The 13446-nt window shown below is 48.7% G+C and overlaps 1 protein-coding gene across 1 annotated transcript in view; it reads left to right on the top strand.

Annotated features, from left to right (window-relative positions):
- LOC104522381 (junctophilin-3) overlaps positions 1-13057 on the top strand; it is a 28599-nt gene extending 15542 nt beyond the window's left edge. Inside the window, 2 exon segments of the mRNA XM_029084194.1 lie at positions 618-1537; positions 12897-13057. Of these exon segments, the coding sequence (XP_028940027.1) occupies positions 618-1537; positions 12897-12977 (1001 nt within the window). The 3' untranslated portion in view covers positions 12978-13057.
- The last annotated feature ends 389 nt before the right edge of the window (positions 13058-13446 follow it).

The raw sequence follows: 13446 nt of genomic DNA, 5'->3' as shown, positions 1-13446 counted from the left end.
CTTTTTTTTTTTTTCCTAATTGTTGGGAGAAGCGACGTGTTTCTTGCTAACTGGTCACCTCCAGCAGAAGACACTCAACCACTCCTGAAGTGCTTGTCCCCAAGTCATTGATCCCAGAGAAACACTGTCTGGGATGTGCTCTGGGCTCAAAGGGAAGGAAGTACATTCATCATGGTCAAGAGAAGATGGTGGTGTTTATTGTCCTCATGTAGCCTGAACATGCTACATTGCTCCTGCCTAAATGTGTCAGGCATGACCACCCATGTGCTCTCCTCCATGTCCAGCGAGGTGGGCTGAGTGGGGAAATGTCCCTGCCCTCCTTGTCGGTGTGGGGCAGGAAAGCTGTTTGATATATCATAGAATCATGGAATGGTTTGGGTTGGAAGGGACCTTTCAAGGTCATCTAGTGAAACCCCCTTGCAGTGAGCAGGGACGTCTTCAACTAGATCAGTTGCTCAGCTGCTGCTGTCTTCATCTTGCCTTGTGGTTTCCCTACCACCCAACACTCTCAGCCCTATAATTTGACATGAAAAACCTGGTGGGTGCCCACAGAATAGAAATAATCCTGTTGCATTTCTCTCTCCTTCTCTCTTTTCTCTTCACAACTACACAAAAAGGGCTCGAATGCCAGAGACCGAAGCGCCAGAACTCGAGCGATGACATTGAGGTCCTCTCCACCGGGACACCTCTTCAACAAGAGAGCCCTGAGCTGTACCGCAAAGGGACCACCCCATCCGACCTGACTCCTGATGACAGCCCACTGCAGAGCTTCCCTGCCAGTCCCTCCTCCACGCCACCCCTGGGTCCTTCCTGCAGGAACAAGAGCGCTCACTTCTCCAGGCAGGTCTCGGTGGATGAAGAGAGGGGTGGGGAGATCCAGATGTTGCTGGAGGGACGTGGCGGGGATTATTTGCGCCCCAACAGTTGGAATGAAGAGAAGGTCGGTGGGACTCGCGGCGTGAGAAGCGGGACGCTGCGCAGCGGTCAGCTGGGGTCAACTCCTGTCCCTGAAGACTACAGAGGTCGGAGTGGAGGACACAAACATTCGGCCTCCAACCATAAGCAAAGAGAGAGGTGGACAGATTCCCCAGCCACAGTTTCATGGACTTCCCACCACAGGTCCCACAACCACAGCTCAGGGAGCTCCAAACTGCTTGAGCTGGATGAGGAGAAGATGAGTAATTATGAGATGGAGATGAAGCCCCTCATGAGGATGGATTCTTATATGCAAGAGATTCACACCCAAAAAAGACACTATAGCAAAGGAGGACCCTGCAGGAGCATGGCTGACGACCACCGCGGGGAAGACCGGGGCTTTGGGGTTCAGAGACTGAGGTCTAAGTCCCAGAACAAAGAGAATTTCAGGCCAGCTTCCTCTGCTGAGCCCACAGTGCAGAAACTGGAAAACCTGAGATTTGGGGACAAAGCTGAACCTCGGCTACTAAGGTGGGACTTAACCTTCTCCCCGCCACAGAAATCCTTACCTGTTGCACTAGAATCTGAAGAGGACAATGGGGATGCGCTCAAATCCAGCACGGTAAGTAGGTAAAATTGTGTGTTGAAATCTGGCTGAGAAACCCAGTGCAGAGCTGTGGTGGTACCAGAGCAGGGTGGAAAGGGAGGTCGCTCCACCAGTTGAGCTGAACCCCAAATTACCATGGGTTTGTGCTTTGAATCCCCTCTCCTCCCTTCTCCCATCCTGCATAATAGCGTGTGCTGGAAGCTGCTGTGGGGTTTTCTCCACAGATTGTCTTGGTGGGAACAGGAGGTTTTTCACTGGAGGATGTGAGCAGTAAGTTGGAGTTTGTTTTGCAAACAATAAAAATACATTATTGAGAATTCACCTGGTGGAAAAAGCTGCAGGAGTAGGCAAGGTGTTGGTGATGAGGGCTGGGGAGGCTGCGGTGGCTGGGAGGGAGGAGGTGGTCTATGACCTGGTTGGACATTGGCAGCTCAGATATAACTTGGACAGAGCTGGACCTGCCTTGGCAGAAAGCTGAGCTGTGTGATTTTCTGATCCTTCTGGTTTTTGATGATTCCTGGGCTTACCCTCGAGAGCAATTTCCTTACTTGTTCTCCCTGTTGGTTTGGGGAGGTGATGGAGGGTCTGATGGGAGCAGTGGAGAAGCCACCTCTGCTCCAAAGTGCCCCTTGTAGAGTCAGTGCCAAGCACAGGGCAGGGCTGGGGGGGGGGGGATCCCATGCAGCTGGATGTCCCCCCGGCCAGATCTACCAAGGAAAAACAAAATCTCAGGTGGTGACATTTCAGGCTCTGGCAGAAGAAAGGAGTGACATCTCCCTGTCAGGGTAGCAGAAGGTGACTCTTGATTGTTTAGGAGACATGAAACTGAAATGACATTTGTCAATCACCCCAAAAGTTTGGGCTAGAGGCATTATGGTCTGTACTGCAGGATTATCATTGCCATACCCACAACATCCTTCCTCCTGCAGCACCTGCCGACAGCTCTGGCTCTGGCAGAAGAAAGGAGTGACATCTCCCTGTCAGGGTAGCAGAAGGTGACTCTTGATTGTTTAGGAGACATGAAACTGAAATGACATTTGTCAATCACCCCAAAAGTTTGGGCTAGAGGCATTATGGTCTGTACTGCAGGATTATCATTGCCATACCCACAACATCCTTCCTCCTCCAGCACCTGCCGACAGCTCTGCCGGCACCTGCAACCCAGGGAGGAGAGCAAACGGGTGGGAGAGAGGAGGGAACGGTGACAACTGCAGCTCGTGAGCAGCTGGGATGCAGGAAGGATGAAACTCCAGCTCTACCACAATGTCCCTGCTGTGGCTGTGGATAAATCACCCCCCCCCCAAACCCACACACACACACACATGCTCAGCCCTGCAGCTTTCTGGGTTCCTCTTTATCTTGCAAGCTTCAGCGCAGGCTCCAAAGCACCCACACAGTGTTTGAGAAGAGCTGCACACAGCGTGTTTATCGATGGGCTGCACCATCCAACACATCTTGCCAGTCCAGAAAATATTCAAAGAAGAGAGAGAGAGTTCCAAGGGAAGCCAACCCTGGGCACACAGCACTGAGCAAAGCGGTGGGCGCTGACCGGGCTGTCCTTACCTGCTTGTGTCCATGGCTGTGAAGCACTGGAGATGTGGCAAGCAGCACTTGGAGCCTGACAGGCTTTTAGAGGGGAAAAGCAGCAGCAGTAATTGCACAGACATCAACCCTGTTGAAGTCTGTGGGACTCACAGATGGTCCAGTACCTTTGATAACATGACCTCATGTGGCAGCAGGGAGCTGGGTGAGACACAGGTCTCAAAGGAGGAATGAAACCATCATTTCTCCTCACTGAGAGCCAGGTGTTGATCCCAGAATTACCTGGATTGGAAAAGCCCTTTAAGCTCATCGAGCCCAACCATGAACCCAACACTGACAAGTCCCCAACTAACCCATGTCCCTCAGCACTATGTCTACATGACTCTTCAATCCCTCCAGGGATGGGGACTCCACCACTGCCCTGGGCAACCCCTTCCAATGCCTCAGAACCCTTTCAGCAAAGAAATTCTTCCTCACATCCCATCTCAACTGCCCTGGCCACAACTGGAGCCCATTTCCTCTTGTCCTGTCCCTTGTTAGGACATCACTTTTTAGTTCCCTGGGGAGATCACTGGCACAAGCAGTCCTGGTGTCTCTCCAGCCGTGTTGCTGAAGCTCCCACCTCACAGGCAGACCCCAACCTGAGCCAATCCTACACAAAACTCCCATCCAAGGAGGAGGACTTGAGCTGCAGCACTGGAGGTAAATAGCCACTGATGCCACGTACCATGAATGGCTATTTGGAGTGAATCCTGGGCGATAACGAAGGGGTGGAGCCCGCGTGGAAAGGGGCACAGCGAAGCCATTAGGATGCACCTCGTACTTGTAAAGTGCTGGAGCTGCGAAGCAGCATGTTCAGTTTTCTCACATTCATAACTGAGGGTGGAACAGATGGTGAAGGTTTGGGAGGAAGCTAATGTAATACAGAGGAAGAGATAATATGTGGATTTAAATAACCTACAATGCCAGCAACAATTTGTTCTAGCAAGAATTGCACTGCGCTAGCAGGGTTTTGTTCCAGTGGCCTGGTGGGGAAGGAAGGTCATCGGGCAAGGGAATGAGGTGTAGGAGAGGAACAGGAGTGATTTGTGTTATGGAATCACAGAATCACAGAATCACAGTGGTTGGAAAAGACCTTCAAGCTCATCAAGTCCAACCATAAACCCAACACTATCAATTCCACCTCTAACCCATGTCCCTCAGCACCTCGTCTGCCTGCCTGTTAAATCCCACCAGGGAAGGTGACTCCATCACCTCCCGGACAGCCTGTTCCAGTGCTTGAGAACCCTTTTAGGAAAGAAATTCTTCCTCACATCCAATCTAAACCAGCTGGAGGGTGTCCCTGGGTGTCCAACCTTTTGCAATGTGTGCCCAAATGGGGATGCAAACCTCTGTAGAGGAGTCAGATGTGTAGGTTGCTATATGAGCTATAGGAACTTTGTTCTTCTTGGTCATTTTTCAGCAGTCCCTTAAAAAGAGGCTCCCAGAACCCCCCTTCATTGGGGCTGCACATCAGTAATTGAAAATTGCTCTTACAAAGGTCATTTCTTGAGGCCACCGCTCAATAACATTGATGAAATTCAGCACTGCTTGGTGTTCACTATCAAGGGACTTTGGGGTTTCGGGGTCATCACGCCAGCACTACAGTCATATAAACGCTTTAAAATTACATTTAAAGCCACCTGATCTTTCTGTGTCTCTATGTGCACTGACCCCTGCATGCACAGAACAAACTCACATCAATTGTCATCTTCTGGGCAGATGAAAATGGAACTCAACGCGCCGGGACCTGTGTCGGTGTTGTTGGATTAAGGGACTTCTATGAATGTCACCATCCTTTCTGGTCTTAAAGGCCCACGAAGTGCAAAGCTCAAGTCTGTGCCTGAATGTTTCACAGAGTCCTAGACCCTTTGAGAAGATCTGAAATGGGAAAGGAAAAAAAGGAATTGTTGAGACACTGGAAGGGGAAAGAGGTTTTCAAAAATGCCAGCAAGCTTTTTATCTGTCAGCACAAAACACATCACATTTTCAGGGGATTTAAGGGAAATAAAATAATAAAAAAAAAAAGAATGCATCTCCTTTTCTGCAGGTGCTGAACATCTGCAGCTTCTAAAAGGGAAAAGAAGTGTTGTAGGCACAGAGGTCCTCAGCATGCCTGCGAGAAGGGCCAGTGTTCAGGCACGAACGCAGCCTGATTCATCTGCCTGTCCTCATTTAGCAGGAGCAATCACGGGTATTTAGATGAAGACTTCTAGGGACACGTTGTGGTCTCACTAAAGGCACCCTGGAGATATGAGTAGGCTCGAGACTTGGCCCTTTATAATCCCCGTGTCTCATCTCACCGAGACAGCCACCAAAAAAAAAAAAAACCAACCCACCCCAGCCACCCCTGACATTTTCTTCCCTCGTCACATGCTGTCGGATAAAATCTCCGTGGTCTCAGCTGTTTGCTAACGGTGCTGCTTCCTCCTGCAAACAAACCTCCCAGCAAACGGAGTTTGCAAGACATCTGCTGGGTTGGGGACCTCCCTCCGAGAGACCCTCTTATCCCCTCCAGGTACCCACCAGGGAGAGATTCCAGCAGCTGCAGCATTTTCCTCACTCATTTTCTGTGCAAGGGGCGTTATTATCCATCCAGATATTCTGAGCAGGTTTTGCTGTCGCTGGGGAAAGTGAGGAGGAGGCGGCCAATCTGCAGGCAGCGCAGGGCTGTGCTGCTGCGTGCCACACAGCCGGAGCCAGCGCCGAGGGACGGTACCCGGGCTGGGGGCTCAGCCCAGGCTTTGATGGAGCAAGGAGTGGGGACAGAGCATGGCAACTTGCCCCAAAAATGACCTGATGCAGGACAGAGCACAGCAACTGAAAGAGTTGGGGCTGTTCATCCTGAAAAAGAGAAGGCTCCAGGGAGATCTTATAGTTTCCTCCCAATACCTGAAGGGGCTACAAGAAAGCTGGGGAAGGACTTTTCATAAGGGCAGTTAATGACAAAACAAGGGGAAATGGGTTTAAACTGAAAGAGGGGAGGTTTAGATGAGATATTAGGAAGAAGTTTTTCACTGTGAGGGTGGTCAGACACTGGAACAGGTTGCCCAAGGAAGTTGTAGATGCCCCCTCCCTGGAAGTGTTTAAGGCCAGGCTGGATGAGGCTTTGAGCAACCTGGTCTAGTGGAAGGTGTCCCTGCTGCTGGCAGGGGGGTTGGGACTGGATGAGCTTTAAGGTCCCTTCCAATCCAAACCATTCTATGATTCTATGATTCTATGAACTTGCCCCAGAAATGGCACCTTCCCACCGATGTGGGTGATGAATGCTCCCTTTTCCAGTGGCTGTGGGGTTATTCTTGAAGGAACTGACCTCAGGGTGGAGCGTTTTATTTGGAAAAGTTAGGCATCTTTAGCCCTTAAGGGTGTAAAATGAGATAAAAATAACAGCTGGGTGTTTCCTCTGTCCCAAACGGGTACCCACTGTTTGAATGGTGAAGCTTCACCTGCATCTCAGAGCAGGCTCGATGCTGCGCACGGAGATGCTCCTGACTATCTGCCTTTGGACCAGTCTGCTGGGAAAGGGCTCTGAGGATTTTTTAGTGGTTAGTATCCTTGGGATTAAACCCTGTGGCTTATCCCTGTGGTCCTCTCAGTCTTCCCACTTTTTCCATTATTTTTTTCCCCCATCAGGATCCTTCCCCAGATCTCCTAACACAGGCATGTCCAGCTTTTCCTTATTTCTCTCATCTCAACCAAACAGGTTCAAACCCCAACCCCAAATGGCTGTACACGTGTCCACACAAGTATAAACTATAATTACAGGGGAATAAGGAGATGGATCAGTTCTGCAGAGACCTGGTTGCCATCATGAGATGAGCTAAGTCTGAGCATCGCTGCAGGGGCCACGGTGGGCACGGGAAGAGCCCTCACATGTGCAAAGAAAATAGTTGGGGGGTTTGTCTCTTTTTAAAACAAGTAACAATCAGAAAGTGTTTTTCCTCTAATCTCTTTCATGTACCAACATCGCAGGCATTACTTGTAACAAAAGGACGTAAATAATGTTCAGAGAGAAATGGGATGTTTAACTTGACAGGGTCCTTTTAAAACCCTTTTAATCTCAGGGGCCCTTTGATGTACCTGAAGTGATCACCTCCCTGACTTTGCTCCTGTCATCCTGGATTCATTTTAGGGTTTTGAGCCCAACTCCACATTTTCATCTAGCTTTGAAAAAGTTGGGGGTCAAATGGCAGCTTTTGACCACACGAGCATCGAAAATCATAGAATGATAGAAAAATTTTGGTTGGAAAAGACCTTTAAGATCATCGAGTCCAACCATAAACCTAAAAAAAAAAATCTTAAAAACAGACATTCAGCTCCAAACATAGAGCTTGTTCACAGCTACATGGGCACAGGGAACATGAGGACTGAACTAGAGGTGACAAAACAGCTCGTTAAGAGGCACCATCTCGGGGTAAATCCTCCCATTGGCTTTAACCACCTTTTTTTCCCCAGAAGCAGGTTTTTCCCCAGCACCCCGCTCAGTTGCAGGTATCGAGTGCCCGTTCCTCTTACACGGGCACGTTCAGCATCTCCTGGGCTCCCTTCCTCCAGTCCTGGGAGATGCTGTGATACACTGGAGAAGGCAAAGTGAATCCCTTATGTTTCTTTTGCTAAATGCTCTTTAACCGTTTCACAGCAGCCTGTTCCTGGCAATTATGTGACAATTCAGCACAAATGTCACCGAGCTGCTAAGTTTTCAGCACTTTCCGCAGTGCTGAGGCTGGAAAACAATGCCTATATATTTTTTTTTGCTGATCCAAGTCCTTAGTAATTACACTTAATAGATCCCAGAGGGATTCCTAGGTAACCTGCACTATGGTTTCCATGGCAGAGAGACAGAGCTTGTACCTTACGATAACAGATAATAATGGATTGTTAATGCTTAAATTAATTATGCTACAATTGTATTTGTAAACCAGCTGTCCCTCGTATTCCCAGGAAGACTCTTGAGTTGCTACACAACAGTTAAAGGATAAAAAAACAAACAAGGTGGAGGGGTAGAAATGGTGGTGCTGGGCTGCAGCCACCGTCAGAGCTGCAGTGGGACAATACCCACAGGCTGGAAGAAACCTTCACTCGTTATTTCTACAGCTACGATTACTGTTCCTGGGCCATAACAAAGGCTTTATTCACATTTTAGTTTTTCCATAGGTTTGGGTCTATATTCCAGCTCTCTAAATTTTGGAGGAAATCTTCAAAAGTCCTTGGAGACCATCCATGTTGATGCAGAAGGACCCTTTCACCTAGCTGATACTGCTGGACGTTGCCCATGCTTGGCAGGTGTTTTCCTCCTCATATGAAGGAGCCCAGGGATCTTATTATAAAAAATACAAATAAGAAATCCCAGCCCCAGAGCTCCCTTGTTCTGCTGATTAAATTTGCCATCACCCAGTATGATGTTTGGGTGCACCAGAGCTTGATTTAATTATTCCTTTCCTGGAGCCAGGCTGGTAACTATCCTGGATGGAATTCATCTCACGTCACTTGATCTACAGACAGCCTAGATGGTTAACACAGACTAGATATCTAACGTTTAGACAGCTAAAATGGGGTGAGAGGATGCTGCCAGCTGGTGTCTGCTTCCCAGTGAAGTGGGTTCTGGACTTGTGGGCACTGTGCTGGGAGGCAGGATGGTGTTTCACAGCAGAGCCCCGTCTCCTGAACGACAGGCAGGGGAGTTTAAACAAATCTCTGCAGTTCCTGACGGCCTGCTTCAGCACTACTATTTCAGGGCTAAAGAGAATGTTGTAGCTTTTAAAAATAAGATAAAAAAAGAAAAGCTTTGCAGGCTGCTTGCTGTCTGTGACACACAAATGCCAGGCTCGGAAAATCAGCTCGACCTCTGGCTTTCTAGCACCCCAGAGCCTGCGATAACGCTGGCATCGGGGATTTCTTTGGGCTTTTCTGAGTCTCAAGAAGACCAAAGATGAAACAAAGCAGCACCAGGCTACTAAAGCAACATGTAAATTTGCAAATCAAGGGCAGTTTTGCTCTGCTCTCTCAAGGTGGGTGGCTCGCGATGGAGGGTCAGCATGTGGCGTGACGAGTTGTAAAAGCTGCTCGTTCAAAAACACGGGCTGAAGCTGTGGTAAGAAGGAGTGCACTGACCTGTCACCAGGCTGGGCTCAGCAAAACATCTCTTCCAAAGCACAAACCTAAAAGTGATTCATCTTCTGCCTGGGCACTGAGCAGGAATCTCTCCTTAGAGGCAGATGACACATGTCCTTGATGACATCCTTGCCATCAAAGGGGAGAAGGGCAAGCGTTTCCTCTGAGCAGAGGTTAAGGCACAAAGACTTTACAAGTTAGAAATAAGCCAGACATAAGCATTTAGAAGTGCAGCAGGATTCATAATTGGAGCTAGAACAGAAGCTTCAGAGTGGCAAAGCTGCTTATCCACCAGCTGCCCCAGGCAGGGCTCCAGCCCCTGCCACGATGTGCTGGCATCTCACCGGGTGAGCAGCCGTACCTGCAATTGCTGCGTGGAGAGCCCTTGTTGGAGTTAGCACAGGGGAAAAGGGTGTTAAAAAGAGGGAACTGTAAAAAAGAAGCAGAATTTGTAGGTTGTCAGACAGTCGGATTGGAGCTGTTCAGTTTGCAGAGCCCCCTCCCCTCCCTGGTCATCCTATTTCTGGGATGCTTTTGCTGGCAAATGTGGAAGACGCCACATATGCGGTGGCAAAGCAAACATCTTCTCCTGCCTCTGCATTGAACAGAGGATGTAAGATGCAAATAGGTCCAGGGAGCTGAGCAAAACATTCCTGCATAGGAATCCAGTTCCTGCTGGTGCCAGTGGGTAGGTGCACGTTGCGTAGTTTGTTGACTCTCCCCATTTTTCTAGATAAGGGCATGACTTGGATGTACTGGTGTCTAAATTTTTAATTTTGATTTTTAAATATAACTTTGATGTACTGGTGTCTAAATAAGGGGTGTGCTCCCTCCCTGGACACCATCCCATCAGCATCCTCTGAACACAAGTACCCAAAGGGTTGTGATTTTGGTCGGTCCAACAGGTCCATCCCAAAGTGTCCATGTTTGTGAGGATAAAGCTCCAACATCAGGGAATTAAGCAGCCAGTCTTGCTCTGTGCCTTGTCAGAGAGGAGAAAGCAGCCTCCAGATTATCCCAGGCTCACTTCAGCTGATAGACAACTTCACCTCCTTCGTGGGATTGAAACGATCTCGTAGTCTGAGCAGAGCAAGGGCAGAAACGGTCGCTGCTTCTTTGGCAGAGGAAATCAAACGGCGAGTGGACCAAAGCTAATGCAAGAGCGAGCGAGAACATTTAAATCCTCCCCTGGCTGAGAGGTGGAGGGAACCAAATGCATTTTTGTGTCTCTGTGGTGCCCTGCCAACAGCAACAATGACAGCGATAATCACTCGCAATCTGTTATTATATGAACACGAGCTTAAAAATCATAAAACCCAATAATCTGTTGAAATGAAGCTAAACACCCCCCCCAAAAAAAAAACCCCATAAATAACACACCGCGTCGCAGCGCTTGGCAGCAGCAAGGCTGGGTGGTGGGGATGGGGAGAGGGGGGGAGGAGTGGCAGCAGGGGTTGGCTTCTGCCTTGGAAAAGACTTTGCCTGGTGCAGGCGGAGAGATTTGCTGGAAGCAGTCAGGCGTGGATACCTGGCTGCCAGGAGAGGTTCTCCGCAATCCCTCCATTTCCTTGGCTTCCTTTGACCCTGTTGCTAAGCTACAAATATGCTTTTCCAGCAAGCTCCAGCATCCTCGCTCCCACCCACTCCCAAATGCAAACTGAATCAGCCTGCTCAGAAGAGAAACCATCTCTGGATCTCTGGCCAGCACGGAGCTTTATGGTTTGGGGGATTTTTTTTTTTTCCAGCAGTTCTGCAGAATGGTACAAAGATTTGCTTAGAAAAAGGTGCCCACCCCTGCCCTGTGCCAACGCAACAGCCCCAGGAGCCCCAGGTATGAAGACAGGAGCATAGAGAAAAACATTTCTACCCTTCCAGGAGATGAAATCTGGCACAGCTCCGTTGCAGCAAGAATAGACGAGGATACCAGCTACTCGGAGAAATAGCTACCACCTACCTGCACACACGCTTGCTCACCCTGATGCAAACCACGTTAACACTTTAGGACAGCAAATGTTTTCTGGCAGGGACGAGGTGGTGGGGTGGATGTTTTTCTGACAGGTATTCTGCAGAAAGATGCCTTGGGAGGGTTGTCTGCAGTCCTGATGCTGAGTGGTCTCTTCTCATCATTCCTGGGATGTTAATAGGGTCCAACAGCCACATCCTCATCACATCCAACACAAATTGTCTGGGCTGCTTTTATGCTCAGTGGAAAGTAATGGATGTTTCTGGGGTGGGCTTCAACCCAGCCCATGGTGGGTGTCTGACACAGGCCAATTGCTGCAATGGGTTCCTTATAGTCCCCAGGAGCTTCATTTGGTCCATATGAAGCTCAGGAAAGGTTGTTCCAGCTTTCCAAACATGTTGCCTTCACATAGAAGCATCATACACTGCCCTGACTTTTGCTGTTATCAGGATATCTGTACCAGTAATCATGTTTACTGGGAAATGTCCTTTGAAGACTCCTCCAAACCATCCCCAAACAACTCTATGACCCAATACAATCATTTTCTGTTTGTTGGTTTCTTTTTCATTGACCATTCTGGGTAAGCAACCAATTTTAGTTATCCTTTTAAGGCCAGGTTTCCTATGTGCATGACATGGGGGAGTCCATGAGCAATTGATGTCTTAATCCATGGGTTTTGGTGGGTGGCCATCCAGATGTGTGCTTGGCAGGTGCTGGGTCTGGAGCTCCCAGCTGGGATTTACACACCACTAGTGCTAGAGCATGATAGTAAATGGAGTATGCCCCAAGATTTTCAGGTGCACATGTCTACTGAGGCGAGTGGATGGCAAGTAAGGCCTATGAGAAAGCTGGGGATGGACTTTGGACAAGGGCAGGTAGTGACAGAACAAGGGACAATGGCTTTAAACTGGAAGAGGGGAGGTTTACATGAGATATTAGGAAGAAATTCTTTGGTGTGAGGGTGGTCAGACACTGGCCCAGGTTGCCCAGAGAAGCTGTGGCTGCTCCTTCCTGGAAGTGTTGAAGGCCAGGCTGGATGAGGCTTTGAGCAACCTGGTCTAGTGGAAGGTGTCCCTGCTGCTGGCAGGGGGGTTGGGACTGGATGATCTTTAAGGTCCCTTCCAACCCAAACCATTCTATGATTCTAAGTGATGAAGGGGCTCAGAAAAGCAGGAGTCCAGCAGCTTTGCTGTCACTCAGGTGTAAGAGGGACAGTGCTACCAGGGATGCTGTGGTCCCCAAGAACGCCTTGGGCTATGGGTCAGTGTGGGGAGGGAGCAAAGGGGCTCCTGGCAGAGCCCAGTTTATTTCTGTTGGTGAAAGAGGAGAGGGATTTTGTCTGCCTTTGCAGAATGGGAGGGCTGCCTTTGGAGGACATTGTCCTTCAATAAAAGACCTGGGGGTGACCTGTTTATTGTCACAGTGCTGGAGGCAATAGTTTCATCCCTGCTCCTGCTGTTTGCTCGCCTCTAAGGGGCAGATCTTCATTCACACCTTCCTCACTGAGGCAGCAGCCTGCAACAATCCAGCGAGGGTCACCAGGTGCTTTGGGATCATTTGCTGGAGGGTGTGAATCAGCTCTCTGGGATCTGCTCATCTGCAGACCTGCCTGCTCTGTCATGTCCCAGACCCAGCACAGCACCCAAACCTTGCTCCAAAACAACCTCAGACAGACTTTCAACACACCTTCTAACTCTTCTCCTTCTCTTTCTCTTCCAGGGCTCAGCTCCCATCCTGGTAGTCATGGTGATCTTACTAAATATTGGAGTCGCCATTTTGTTTATTAACTTTTTCATCTAATTCAAGACTGTCTTGTTTGCAAAAATAACAGTTACATGTATGAATGGGGGAAAAAACAAAAACAAAACAAAAAAACAAACGACAAACAAAACAAACAAACCAAACAAACAACAAAAAGGGAAAAAAAAAAAAAATCATCACTCGAACTGTCCTACGACAATTTCCAAGTCTTTTCACAGAAGAACAACAAACGATCGAGTCTCACTCACAGTTTGCCTTTTTTTCCTGGGTAATGTTTTTTGGATTTTAGCCAAAATTCTTTGCTTGTATAACACTATGCTGTGTGGCATGGCAAAATGCTATCAACACTCTGCCCCCCCAACACTGGAAAGGATTAAGAAGGAATCCCAACAAAGTAAAAACCTCATTTCTCTTCCCCTTACCCCCTCCCCAAAAAAAAATATATTCCTAACAAGAGTAATGAACCCCAAAAATGGAGCCTAGATGAGGGGACCATGGGGAGATTTCA

This window comes from Antrostomus carolinensis, unplaced genomic scaffold (assembly GCF_000700745.2).
Source record: "Antrostomus carolinensis isolate BGI_N321 unplaced genomic scaffold, ASM70074v2 scaffold20923, whole genome shotgun sequence".
NCBI lineage: Eukaryota > Metazoa > Chordata > Aves > Caprimulgiformes > Caprimulgidae > Antrostomus > Antrostomus carolinensis.
Note: the sequence above shows the minus strand (reverse complement) of the source record. Positions and strands in the feature narration are given on the sequence as shown.